This window comes from Lynx rufus, unplaced genomic scaffold, assembly GCF_022079265.1.
Source record: "Lynx rufus isolate CCGP_SWC_20201006 ecotype Redwood Valley unplaced genomic scaffold, mLynRuf1.p SCAF_19, whole genome shotgun sequence".
NCBI lineage: Eukaryota > Metazoa > Chordata > Mammalia > Carnivora > Felidae > Lynx > Lynx rufus.
The window spans coordinates 3,459,626-3,473,331 of NW_025814833.1; the positions used below are offsets into that span (position 1 = coordinate 3,459,626).

A 13,706-nucleotide genomic window follows, 5' to 3' on the forward strand; every position below is an offset into this window, starting at 1 on the left:
CACTATTCTTCTTGTGTAAGTTTTGATGCCATAAATTTTCACTTTTTAAATTTTATTTTCTTTATTTTATTTTTTTAACATTTATTTATTTTTGAGAGAGAGATAAAGACAGAGTGTGAATAGGGAAGAGGCAGAGAGAGAGAGAGGGAGACAAAATCCGAAGCAGGCTCCAGGCTCCAGGCTCCGAGCTGTCAGCACAGAGGCTGACATGGAGCTTGAACGCACAGATGGTGATATCATGACCTGAGCTCAAGTCGGACACTTAACCGACTGAGCCACCAGGCGCCACATAAATTTTCATTTTTAAGTTTTCTTTTTTCATTTTTTGTTTTTCATTTTTATTTTATTTGAACTGGGTGACTCTTGATTTTCTGGTAACCACATATAAAAATTGTTTGCCAATGTTGGTTTTAGCCATATTTGCATATTATGGATGTGTAATAATATAATAATAATCCTTCAGATCATTCCTTAACAGATGAAGTCCTGTGTCATCTCTAACTTTTGTGCCTTGTAATCTAGTAGTAGAACAAAATTGGAAAAGGGACCAAAAAAAATGAATTTGTTATGAATCAATGTTTCTTCCATTTCATAATTTGTTGAAGAACATAGCATGTAGTATTTAATCTTTCTGCTCTAAAGTACATTTAGATTAATCAATATGGCATGTGTACATTTTAGAAGTCATTATTTGAGCCCCCTTTTTTCTTGTCTACAGAGGTCTGGAAAATCGAGCCCACAGTGAGCAGTTCAGTGCTTTTTTTAGGCTCCCCAAAGAAGAGGCTTTGAAAGAAGTACATGAATGTTGCTTATGGATACCATTCAGCCACTTTAACACTCATGGAAAAATGTGCATCTCAGAAAACTATATCTGCTTTGCTAGCCAGGATGGCAGTCTATGTAGTATAATTATTCCATTACGAGAGGTAATATAAATTTGGTTACCTATCAGTTCTTAGTTTGAAATGCTATCATTCACAGAGTGAAATATCCTTTCGTTCTATAAGTTATTAAAACCTCTATATGCACTATCCTTTTATTAATTTTTACATAATCATGTTTTCAAGTCATGTTTATTTTTCATGATAAGGGCACCATTCTTAAGGAAAAGAGTACTAGAATAAGAGCTCTTATTAAAAGTGAAAATAGAGGGGCGCCTGGGTGGCGCAGTCGGTTAAGCGTCCGACTTCAGCCAGGTCACGATCTCGCGGTCCATGAGTTCGAGCCCCGCGTCAGGCTCTGGGCTGATGGCTCAGAGCCTGGAGCCTGTTTCCGATTCTGTGTCTCCCTCTCTCTCTGCCCCTCGCCCGTTCATGCTCTGTCTCTCTCTGTCCCAAAAATAAATAAATGTTGAAAAAAAAAAAGTGAAAATAAAAAAAATAAAAATTTATAAATCAGATAAGGGTTTAGGATGACTCAAGGTGGAGCATGCTCAGGCATTTATGACATGAATACCAAAACTTAGACTATTAGGTTTGGTACACATAGTCAAAGAGAATAGAATTGATAGCTCTTATGTAAGTTAGGAATAAATTGTCGGCATTATAGCACTGAATTTTTACATTTGTACTGTCATTTTTAAAGACTACACGTTAAGTAGACCTTTTCCTTGAGAAGTGAAGTAACTTGCACTGAGGTTACCTGTGTCAGTGGTGCAACTAGTACCCAAAGTCTATTTAAAAAAATTAGTTTATTTTTTGAGAGAGAGCGAGCAGGGGAGGGGTAGAGAGAGGAGAGCGAGAATCCCAAGCAGGTTCCATGCTGTCAGCACAGAGCCTGACATGGGGCTTTATCTCACAAACCATGAGATCATGCCCTGAGCCAAAATCAAGAGTTGGATGCTTAACCAACTGAGCCACTCAGGCGCCCTTATCTCTCTCTTTTTTAAAAATTTTGCTTGTTTTTTTTGCTTATTTGGAGAGAAAGAGAGAGAATGAGCAGCGGAGGGGTAGAGAGAGAGGGAGAGACAATCCCAACCAGGCTCCACGCTGTCTGTGCATAGCCTGACTCCGAGCTCTGTCTCACGAAACATGAGATGATAACCTGAACCAAATCAAGAGTCAAATGCTTTGGCTGAGCCACCCAGGCACTGCCCCCACAAAGTCTATTTCTTAGTAAGCCATACCATGGACCAAGACTTTAGTCTCAAAAGAGTAAGCTAAAGGGGTACCTAGGTGGCTGAGTTGGTTAAGCGTCCCACTCTTGATTTTGGCTCCGGTCATGATTGTGAGATTGAGCCCCACCTTGGGCTCCACGCTGGATGTGGAACCTGCTTAAGATTCTCTCTCCCTCTACCCCTCCTCCACCTGCACAGGTGTGTTCCCACTTTCCCTCCCTCTCCCTCTCTCCCTCTCCTCTTCTCCCTGTCTCCGTCTCTCAAAAAGAGTAAGCTAAACATATTTGCCTGAAAGTGTCAGCAACAAGGGAGAATGTGATTCATTTATAATGTTTTCACCCCCCAGGTCTTAGCTATAGATAAGACAAATGATTCCACCAAAACTGTCATCATTAGCATCAAAGGAAAGACGGCTTTTCGCTTCAGTGAAGTTAAAGACTTTGAGCAACTGGTGGCAAAATTCAGACTCAAGTGCAGAGCAGCTTCAGCTCCATATCATGATATTAGCACAGAGGTAATTATATACCAATTAAATCATTGTTTAATAAAACTTTGTGTTTTGTATGGTCCATTCTTTAAGAAGGAATTCATAGTATCTTTTCTATTCATACTTAGGTTTATTTTTTTTTAAAAAGACTAAAACCAAAGAAATTATATTTTGTAGGTCACACCATAAGGCAGAAGTGAAAATCGTCCTTTTTTAGGAACTCCTATGGAATATTTCTTGGCCATGAGAAAGAATGAAATATGGCCTTTTGTAGCAATGTGGATGGAACTGGAGAGTGTTATGCTAAGTGAAATAAGTCATACAGAGAAAGACAAATACTATATGTTTTCACTCTTATGTGGATCCTGAGAAACTTAACAGAAGACCATGGGGGAGGGGAAGGGGAAAAAAAAGTTAGGGAAGGAGGCAAACCATAAGAGACTCTTAAAAACTGAGAATAAACTGAAGGTTGATGTGGGGTGGGAGGGAGCGGAAAGTGGGTGATGGGCATTGAAGAGGGCACCTGTTGGGATGAGCACTGGGTATGGTATGGAAACCAATTTGACAATAAATTTCATATTAAAAAAAACTAACACTAAAAAAAAATTATTACCATTTGATCTTTTTTGACTATTGACCGTATCTTGTACTTTCACATAACATGGCTTTTAATAACTCAAACTATATTTGAGAATTTAATAAGGCCTTGAAAAGGATTCTCCTCTTACTGCTGTAGAGAGACTGCAATTTTAAACCAGTCTGAATATCTTTAATATCAAGTAGCTCAGCCTTACTTACACAATATAGCCCAAAGCAAAATAGTGGCAAAGCTATTTACTAGTAAAGTATTAGAGAAGGCAAATATTCTTGGCAAAGGGTGGTTAAAAGCTTGATTTTGATGTTTAGTATGTCCTTTATTTATTTTTTTTTCAACATTTATTTATTTTTGGGACAGAGAGAGACAGAGCATGAACGGGGGAGGGGCAGAGAGAGAGGGAGACACAGAATCGGAAACAGGCTCCAGGCTCTGAGCCATCAGCCCAGAGCCCGACGCGGGGCTCGAACTCACGGACCACGAGATCGTGACCTGGCTGAAGTCGGACGCTTAACCGACTGCGCCACCCAGGCGCCCCTGTCCTTTATAGAAATGTAGATAGTTTCAATTCAAATTTTCATTTTTAATGCCTAGGAAACTCATGTTTTAATAGATTGATAAAACTTATCACATTATATCTATTGTATTTTAATTAAAACTTTGAAGAAAAAAATCAACATTAGCTTTACTGGCTATGTTATTCATTTGGATTGGATTATAGAGGCTTTTACCTCTCCGTAGTAGAGACTAAAAATAATATGCTCAGTCCATTATAATGCAGTATTGATAAGACTAGCTTTCTCTTTGATAATAGAAAAACACAATTAAAACATGTAATTAAAAAAAATATATCTCAGTTCCAGACACAGAATCTTCATGTTGACCATCAAGAATTTTCTTGCCCCAACTTTATAATCTTTCATTCTCTTCAGGTGTGCAGCCAGGATATTCCTTAGTTTGATGTCAGGACACAGGTAAAATCTGATCAGTCCTGATAGTTTCTCTCCCAGTGCTTCCATATTCTTGCTTATGTCACTTTTTTCCCTGTCTCATTCCATTTCAGGTTCAGTCTGTGTGTTAGATTTAATGTACTGCTTATCTTTTTTCTTCAATTTATCTGTGTGTCTTAAACCTAAAGAACTGGAATTTTTCCCTGAAAACTCTCAGGTGCCTCTGGGAGTTGGGTATGCTCAGTTATCAGGAAAGGATTTTGTTTCAGAATGAGTTTATCATCTTTTCAGATATATGTCAGAGTTCTAAGGTTTTCTAGTCTCTCTTACCCATTTCTAGAGGTTTAATAAGAATATGTACAAAATACCAGTCAGTATACGGGTTTGCTAGGAAATGGATTTTGTTTCTAGTGTACTCTTTAATCCCCATCCCCTATTTGCCGCATCCCCCATCTACCTTCCCTGAGGTAACCATCAGTTCTCTATAGTTAAGAGTCTGTTTCTTGGTTTGTCTCACTCTCTTTTTCCCCCATGCTCATTTGTTTTATTTCTTAAATTCTACGTATGCGTGAGATCATATGTCATTTGTCTTTCTCTGGCTGATTTATTTCACTTAGCATTATACCCTCTAGCTCTATCCATGTTGTTGCAAATGGCAAGATTCCTCTTTTTTTTATGGCTAAATAATAAACACACACACATACACACACACACACGCACCTTTTTTATCCATTCACCTATTCTTGGACAATTGGGCTGTTTCTGTAGTTTGGCTGTTGTAAATAATGCTGCAGTAAATACATATACACCCACACACCCACACACCTTCTTTATCCATACACCTATCCATGGATACTTGGGCTGTTTCTATAGTTTGGCTATTGTAAATAATGCTGCAATAAACATGGTGCATTTATCCTTTTGAATTAGTGTTTTTGTATTTTATTGTGTAAATATACCCAGTAGTGTGACTACTGGATTGTAGACTAGTTCTGTTTTTAACTTTTTGAGGAACCCCCATATTGTTTTCCACAGTGGCTGCACCAGTTTGCATTCCCACCAACAGTGCAAGAGGACTCTATTTTCTCCACATCCTTATCAACACCTTTTGTTTCTTGTGTTGTTCATTTCAGCTATTCTGACAGGTGTGAGGTGGTATCTCATTGCAGCTTTGATTTGCATTTCCCTGATGAGTGACGTTGAGCATCTTTTCATGTGTCTGTTGGCCATCTGTTTGTCTTCTTTGGAGAAATGTCTATTCATGTCTTCTGCCCATTTTTTATCTGTTTCCGATTTTTTGTTTTTTGGGTATTGAGCTGTATAAGTTCTTTATATATTTCAGATATTAATCTTTATCAGATATGTCATTTGCAAATATCTTCTGCTTTTCAGTAGGTTGCCTTTTAGTTTTGTGGATTGCTTTCTTCATTGTGCAGAAATCTTTTATTTTGACATAGTCCCAATAGTTTATTTTGGCCTTTTAGAATTTTTAATTTTTAAAAAATTTATTTATTTAAAGTTAATTAACATACATTGTAGTGTTAATTTCATCACTTACATATAATACCAGGTGCTCATCCCAGCAAATGCCCTCCTTAATGCCCATTACCCATTTAGCCCATTCCCACACCCACCTTCCCCTCAAGCCTCTCAGTTTCTCTAAGAGTCTCTTATTGTTGCTTCCCTCTCTGTCTTTATCTTATTTTTCCTTCCTTTCCCCTATGTTCATCTGTTGTGTTTCTTAAATTCCACATATGAAGTTATATGATACTCCTCTTTCTCTAATTTCTCTTAACATAATACACTCTAGTTCCATCCACGTTGTTGCAAATGGCAAGATTTCATTCTTTTTTTTTATCACCAAGTTATATTCCATTGTATACATATACCACATCTTTTTTATCCATTCATCAGTTGATGGACATTTGGGCTCTTTCCATTTTTGGCTATTGTTAATATAGCTATAAACATTGGGGTGCATGTGCCTCTTTGAAACAACATTTTTGTATCCTTTGGATAAATACCTAGTAGTGTAATTGCTGGGTCATAGAGTAGTTCTATTTTTAATTTGTTTCAAAGTTTATTTTATGAGAGAGCACACACAGGGGAGGGGAAGAGAGGGGGAGAGAATCTCAAGCAGGCTCTGCGCTAGAGGTGGAATTCACAGGGTTGGAATTCATGAACCACAAGATCATGACCTGAGCCGATATCAAGAGTCAGACACTTAACTGAGTGAGCCACCCAGGTGCCCATATTATTAATTTTTTTGAGGAACTTCCATATGGTTTTCCAGGGTGGCTGCACCAGTTTGCGTTTCTACCAACAGTGCAAGAGGGTTCCCCTTTCTCCACATCCTCATCAATAACTGTTGTTTCCAAAGTTAATTTTAGACATTCTGACAGGTGTGAGGTGGTATCTCATTGTGATTTTGATTTTTACTTCTTTGATGATTAGTGATGTTGAGCATCTTTTCATGTCTCTGTTAGCCATCTGGGTGTCATCTTTGGAAAAGTATCTATTCATGTCTTCTGCCCATTTATTCACTGGATTATTTGTTTTTGAGTGTTGAGTTTGAGAAGTTCTTTTTTTAAAATTTTTTAATGTTGGGGCGCCTGGGTGGCGCAGTCGGTTGGGCGTCCGACTTCAGCCAGGTCACGATCTCGCGGTCTGTGAGTTCGAGCCCCGCGTCAGGCTCTGGGCTGATGGCTCAGAGCCTGGAGCCTGTTTCCGATTCTGTGTCTCCTTCTCTCTCTGCCCCTCCCCCGTTCATGCTCTGTCTCTCTCTGTCCCAAAAATAAATAAACGTTGAAAAAAAAAATTAAAAAAAAATTTTTTTTAATGTTTATTTATTTTTGAGAGCATGAGCAGGGGAGGGGCAGAGAGAGAAGGAGACACAGAATCCAAAGCAAGTTCCAGGCTCTGAGCTGTCAGCACAGACCCTGATGAGGGGATTGAACTCACAAACCGTGAGATCATATGACCTGAGCTGAAGTCGGACGTTTAACTGACTGAGCCACCCAGGCACCCAAGTTTGATAAGTTCTTTATAGATTTTGGATACTAACCCTTTATCCTATAGGTCATTTGTGAATATCTTCTCCCATTCTGTAAGTTGCCTTTTAGTTTTGCTAATTGTTTCCTTCACTGTACAGAAGCTTTTTATCTTGATGAGGTCCCAGTAATTCATTTTTGCTTTTATTTCCCTTGCCTCCAGAGACATGTCTAGTAAGAAGTTGCTGCGGCCAAGGTCAAAAGTTGCTGCCTGTTTTCTCCTGTAGGATTTTGATGGTTTCCTGTCTCACATTTAGGTCTTTCATCCATTCTGAATCTATTTTTTATGTATGGTGTAAGAAAGTGGTCCAGTTTCATTCTTCTGCATGTCGCTGTCCAATTGTCCCAGCACCATTTTCTATGAAGCCAGAATTACCTTGATTCGAAAACCCCCTGAAAAGGAGAATTAAAGGCCAATATCACTGATGAACCTGGATGTAAAAATTCTCAAGATACTAACAAATCACATTCAATAGTACATTAAAAGAATTATTCACCATGATCAAGTGGGATTTATTCCTGGACTGCAGGGCTGGTTGAATATTCAGAAATCAATCAACATGATACACCACATTAATAAAAGAAAGGATCTGAACCATATGATCCTCTCAATAGATGCAGAAAAAGCATTTGACAAAATACCCTCAAGAAAGTAGGGATAGATGGAACATACCTTAAAACCATATTTTTGCTTTTATTTCCCTTCCCTCAGGAAACATGTCTAGAAAAATGTTGCTACAGCCAATGTGAGATTACTGCCTGTGCTCTCTTTAAGGACTTTTATGGTTTCCTGTCTCACATTTAGGTCTTTAATCCATTTTGACTTTATTTTTGTGTATGGTATAAGAAAGTGATACAGCTTCATTCTTTTGCTATGGCTGTCCAGTTTTCCGAACACCATTTGTTGAAGAGACTGTCTTTTTCCCATTGGGTATTCATTCCTTCTTTGTCAAAATTAATTGACCATATAATTGTGGGTTTATTTCTGAGTGTCCTGTTCTCTTCCATTGATCTGTGTGTCTATTTTTATGCCAGTACCATGCTGTTTTAATTACTACCACTTTGTAATATAATTTGAAATCTAGAATTATGATACTTCCAGTTTTGTTTTTCTTTTTCAAGATTGCTTTGGCTATTCAAAGTCTTTTGTAGTTCTATACAAATTTTAGGATTGTTTGTTACAGTTCTGTGGAAAATGCTGTTGGTATTTTGATAGGGATTACGTTAAGTGTATATATTGCTTTGGATAGTACAGACATTTTAACAATATTTGTTCTTTCAACTCATAAGCATGGAATATCTTTACATTTCTTTGTGTTGTCTTGAATTTCTTTCATCAGTGTTTTATGGGTTTCAGAGTACAAGTCTTTCACCTCTTTGGTTAATTTTATTCCTAGATATTTTATTATTTTTGTTGCAATTGTAAATGGGGTTGTTTTCTTAATTTCATTTTTTGCTGTTTCATTATTAGTGTATAGGAATGAAGCAGATTTCTGTACATTGATTTTGTATTTAACTTTACTGAATTCCTCTATCACTTCTAGTAGTTTTTGGTAGAATCTTTAGGGTTTTCTGTATACAAAATCCTTTAATCAGCAAACAGAAACAATTTTACTTCTTCCTTTCCTATTTGGATACATTTTATTTCTTTATCTTGACTGATGGCTCTAGCTAGGATTTGTAGTCCTATTTTGAATAGCAGTGGTGAGAGTAGGCTGGCTTATCTTGTTCCTAATCTCAAAGGGAAAGCTTTCAACATTTTACCATGGATCATGATGTTAGCTGTGGGCTTGTCATATATGGCCTTTATTATATTGAGGTATGTGTCTTCTATACCCACGTTGTTGAAAGTTTTTATCATGAAAGGACATTGAATTTTGTCTGATGGCTTTTGGGATGATCATGTTTTTTATTTTTTATTCTGTTCATGTGATGTATGCCATTTATTGATTTGTGTATGTTGAACCATCCTTCCCTCCCAGGGATAAATCCCACTTGATCATAGTGTATGATCCTTTTAAAGTGTTATTGAATTTGATTTGCTAGTATGATTCTGAGAATTTTTTGCATCTCTATTCATCGGGATTTTGGTTTATAATTTCTTTTCTTGTGTTCTTATTTGGATTTAGTATTGGGTATTCTGGCCTTGTAAAATTTGTTTGGGATTGTTCCCATCCCCTTTAGATTTTTGGAAGAATTTGAGAAGGATTGGCATTAATTCTTTAAATGTTCAGTAGAATTCACCCATGAAACCATCTGATCCAGCACTTTTATTTGGTGGGGGGTTTTGGATTACAGATTCAGTGTCCTTACATGTTATTAGTAAGTTCAGATTTTTTTTATTTCTTTATGTTTTGTTGACAGTTTTTATTGCGGAAAAATATTTCATTGTCTGGATATACCACAATGTTTATCCATTCACCTTTAATAGGGATACGTTGGTTGCCTTCTGTTTTTGGCAACTATGAATAAAGCTGCTATAAACATTCATATGTGGGTTTTTGTGTGGACATACGTTTTCAACTAGCTGGGTATATACCTAGGAGCACAATTCCTCAATCATATCATAGTAAGGCTATGTTTTGCTTTGTAAGAAACTGCCAACCATCTTCCAAAGTGGCTGTACCATTTTTGCATTTCCATCAGCAATGAATGAAATTTCTTTTTCCATATCCTCAGCAGCAAGTACTTGTTCTTGTCAGTGTTTTGGATTTTAGCCATTTTAATAGCCAATAGTATCTCATTGTTTTTTTCATTTGCAATTCCCTAGTGATACAATATTGAACATCTTTTTAATATGATTATTTGTCATCTTTTTATCTTCTTTGGAGAGGTCTATATTCAGATCTTTTGCCCACTTTTTAAGTGGGTCCTTATTTTTTTTAACATAATTTCCTTTCATTCTTTTAATATATTTATAATAGCTACTTTACATTCTTAGTTTACAAAATCTAGGAACTGGGCCCTCTCAAAGACATTTTCTGTTGGTTGCTTTTTAAAAATAGTTCCTGTTTTTATTTTTAAACCTGGCTTTCTCTGATTACCCCCTTTAGTCAGTATAAATTAGTGGCCAGCCAGTGATGGGTCAGTGAGCTCCTTAAATGCTGTGAACCATTAAGTTTTCTACTTTTTGCAAAGGAAATCTTTGTGTGAAGGTATACCTCAAACTTCTGGAAGCTTTTAAATCAGCCTTATCTTTCACTTCTTACCTCTAAAATAGGCCAGAATTGAGCAAATGGGGCCTTCCCCTGTCCCGTTTCTTTCCTGGCCAGTTTCACACCCCTGTACTTTTACACGTACTTCTAGATCCCCAAGAATATGTTAGAATCTTTCAAAGTTCCCTATGGTTATCTAGATCTTCCTTTTAGATTTTTAGCCAGGCTCCAGTTTCCCCCAAACTGAAATCATAGCCTTAGGAATCTGTAATACCCTGGGGACTGGGCTTTTTTCACAGACCTGAGTTCTGAATTAAATCAAATGATAACAATACCCTGAGAATGGGGATTTTCTAGGGAGCTGCTAGTCTGGTTAAAATATTGACTGTGTTCTGGGGATGGAGATTTTAGTGAAGCTCCAGAAGATCCTTTGGCTGTGTTAATGCAGGCTTTCATGGCTACCATACCTCTGAGCTTGGGAGGGAGGGATGATGAGAATAGCCTCATGTTAAAACTTCACAGAGTCTGATGTCCTATTGAGATTCATTAGTTTTAGTTGTATCTCTGCTTTTCAGTTCGTTCTGTGCCTTTGGTTCATTTCCAGTGTTCTGAACTTGTATTTTTTAAAATTCTTTGCCAATATTTTGTTTTTACAGGGGAGTGGGCTCACTGAAGTCTTGAGTTTGCTGTTCCAGACACTAATTTCTTGCTATCTCTAATTTCAAAAGAAAAACAATGTCTCTCTGAGACATTGCTTCAATATTTATTATGTAGACAGATTGTGCTTTATAAATGATAGATAAAACATGAGCACTTTTTCTTCTTGCAGAAACTTTTAAGCATACGTTTGGGACAATTACATTTTTTCTTTTTTAGGTTCCTATTAGTTCTGATTCTACAGACCCATCTGATAATATTGAGGTACAGTCTTTGACATGTCAGAGAGAATGCAGTAAAACTGTGAACACCGAAGCCTTAATGACAGTATTTCACCCTCAGAATTTGGAGAATCTTAATTCCAAAATGGTAGGAAAACAAAATACTAAAATCTATGGACTGAAACAGTTTATCAAAAATAAAAATCTTAGAGCAGACTAGAAGGTACCACAACTGAAATCTTCTTTTGGTGCTTGATAAGGTTTTCCAGCAGGTACTACTGTGTGACTTATTTCATTCCATCACATAAAAATGCTATTTTCAAAAAAAAAGGGCTATTAACAAGAATTAAGATAAACGATGAAAGTTGAACATCATGTTTTATATGCATAGATTGCCAATAATTCTAAAATTGAGGTGAGTGGGGGAGAATAATGGTTCAAAGTTTTACCTCTGAAGTGTAATGCTTTTCCCATTTTTATATGAGTTTAGGTAAGAATTAAAATAGTAAAATACATCTATTAGACTCACGTGGATTTGAAAGATTTGTGAACAGTGCTCCAGTGTTTGGCCTCTCTGTGAATACTGATTTTGACTTTCTCTGTTCTTGATTTCCACGGGTATTACTTCACAGTGAAGAGAGTTTTCAAGTTATTTGAAAGAAGTTCATTTGTCACCATGTTTAGTTGCTTTGATTTTTTGTTACAGTTGAAAGAAAAAATGAAGGAACAGTCATGGAACATCCTGTTTACAGAATGTGGGCGTGGGGTTAGCATGTTTCGGACCAAAAAGACTCGAGATCTGGTTGTAAGAGGGATTCCAGAGACCTTAAGAGGAGAGCTGTGGATGCTTTTTTCAGGTATTTATTCACTTTACTAACAGATACTAGCCATGCCCCTTCTAGGAGTTATGCACTAAGTAAAAACAATTACAAAGATGGCTAGAACAAACTCTTATTCATGAGTTCAGACTAGTCAAAGAGAATAAGGTAGTTATGTGTACTTACTTATATATCCACACATCCATTGTCTGAGCAAATTAGTTTATTAGGCAAGATATGGCTAATTGGTAATATCTCTAGCTCTAGTGTCAAAGGAAAGTTAAGGGGAAAAAAAACAGTTTATGAAAATTCTGTTGGATAAAATTGGTGTCCTGGGGGTGGTGCCTGGGTAGGTCAGTCTGTTAAGTGTCCTCTCAGGTCAGGATCTCACAGTTTGTGAGATCGATCCCCGCTTTGGGCTCTGCGCGGACTTTGGATTCTGTCTCCCTCACACCCTCCTCTCAAAAATAAATAAATATATTTTTTAAATTGGTGTCCTGATGTTATATTCTAGTGAAGCCTTTTCTTTTGTTTGTGCTAGGATATTAATTGAGTATAAAGCTAAATTTAAAGGTTATCCAATTCTTTATGTATATATGCAAGTGTTGGCCTTATTACATTCCTCTTCTTTTGTATGTTAATGCAGTCGTCTTTACAGGTGCTGTTAATGAAATGGCTGCTAATCCTGGCTATTATGCTGAAGTGGTTGAGCAGTCCTTAGGGACCTGCAACTTGGCTACTGAAGAAATTGAACGTGATTTGCGTCGCTCCCTGCCTGAACACCCAGCCTTTCAGAGTGACACTGGCATATCTGCTCTGAGGCGGGTACTCACTGCTTATGCATACAGGAATCCCAAAATTGGATACTGCCAGGTATGACTTCAGTATGAGCCCATCTGTGTACATATTCCAAATGGTAAAGTCATATCAAATATAGCTCTGTTTGAAAATTGTGATAAGAAAGGTTGGGCTGAGATTGATAAGGGCTTATTTTTAATCTAAGTAGATGGTAGCGGGAATGCTTAAGAGAATTGATATTTCATTACTTCATTTTTCTTTTACATTTAACAAGTGTTTATTGCATTCCTGCTCTGTAAAAGATACTGTGCTAGGTGCTTAAGACTATATAAAGATGAATCCTATAAGGATCCTGCCCTTGAAAGTATACAAACGAGTAAGTATTAAAACATATTCATTGGCAAATAAAAAGCAAGTGGGACAAATTATTAAAGAAATGTAAAGTTCTATCAGGATTTATCATAGGGATAAATTATTTTCATCTGGAGGAATCTGAGAAGACTTCGTGGAAGAGGTAGCATTTGTAGGTCTTGATAATTGGTGAATTTTGGATGTATGGAGCTGGAATGAAAGAATGTTCCAGGTGGAGGCATCAGTGTAACCAAACACAGATAGAGGTAAACATAGAATGTATGTAGAACCATGTTTTGTTTCTTAGAAATGTAGGGTGAATGAAGCTAAGTAGATAGAGGAAAAATATCAGGTAGATTGGGAGAGGTCAGGAGTTTGAATTTTATTTTGTAGACAGTGGGGGAATCATTGAAAAAATCCTTTAGGAGCACACTATATTAACTAGGGATGCTAGACTGCTAACACAAATAACCTCAAATAGGTAATAGCTTAAACACAATAGAAGTTT

At 37.0% G+C, this 13,706-nt stretch overlaps 1 protein-coding gene across 1 annotated transcript in view; it reads left to right on the top strand.

The window, feature by feature from the left end:
* The window catches only part of TBC1D8B (TBC1 domain family member 8B), a 55,937-nt gene that overhangs the window by 21,624 nt on the left and 20,607 nt on the right, over window positions 1-13,706 (top strand). Inside the window, exons 6-10 of the mRNA XM_047082113.1 lie at window positions 719-926; window positions 2,463-2,630; window positions 11,230-11,379; window positions 11,938-12,088; window positions 12,708-12,922. Coding sequence (XP_046938069.1) covers window positions 719-926; window positions 2,463-2,630; window positions 11,230-11,379; window positions 11,938-12,088; window positions 12,708-12,922 — 892 coding nt within the window. The remainder of the gene's footprint in view (window positions 1-718; window positions 927-2,462; window positions 2,631-11,229; window positions 11,380-11,937; window positions 12,089-12,707; window positions 12,923-13,706) is intronic.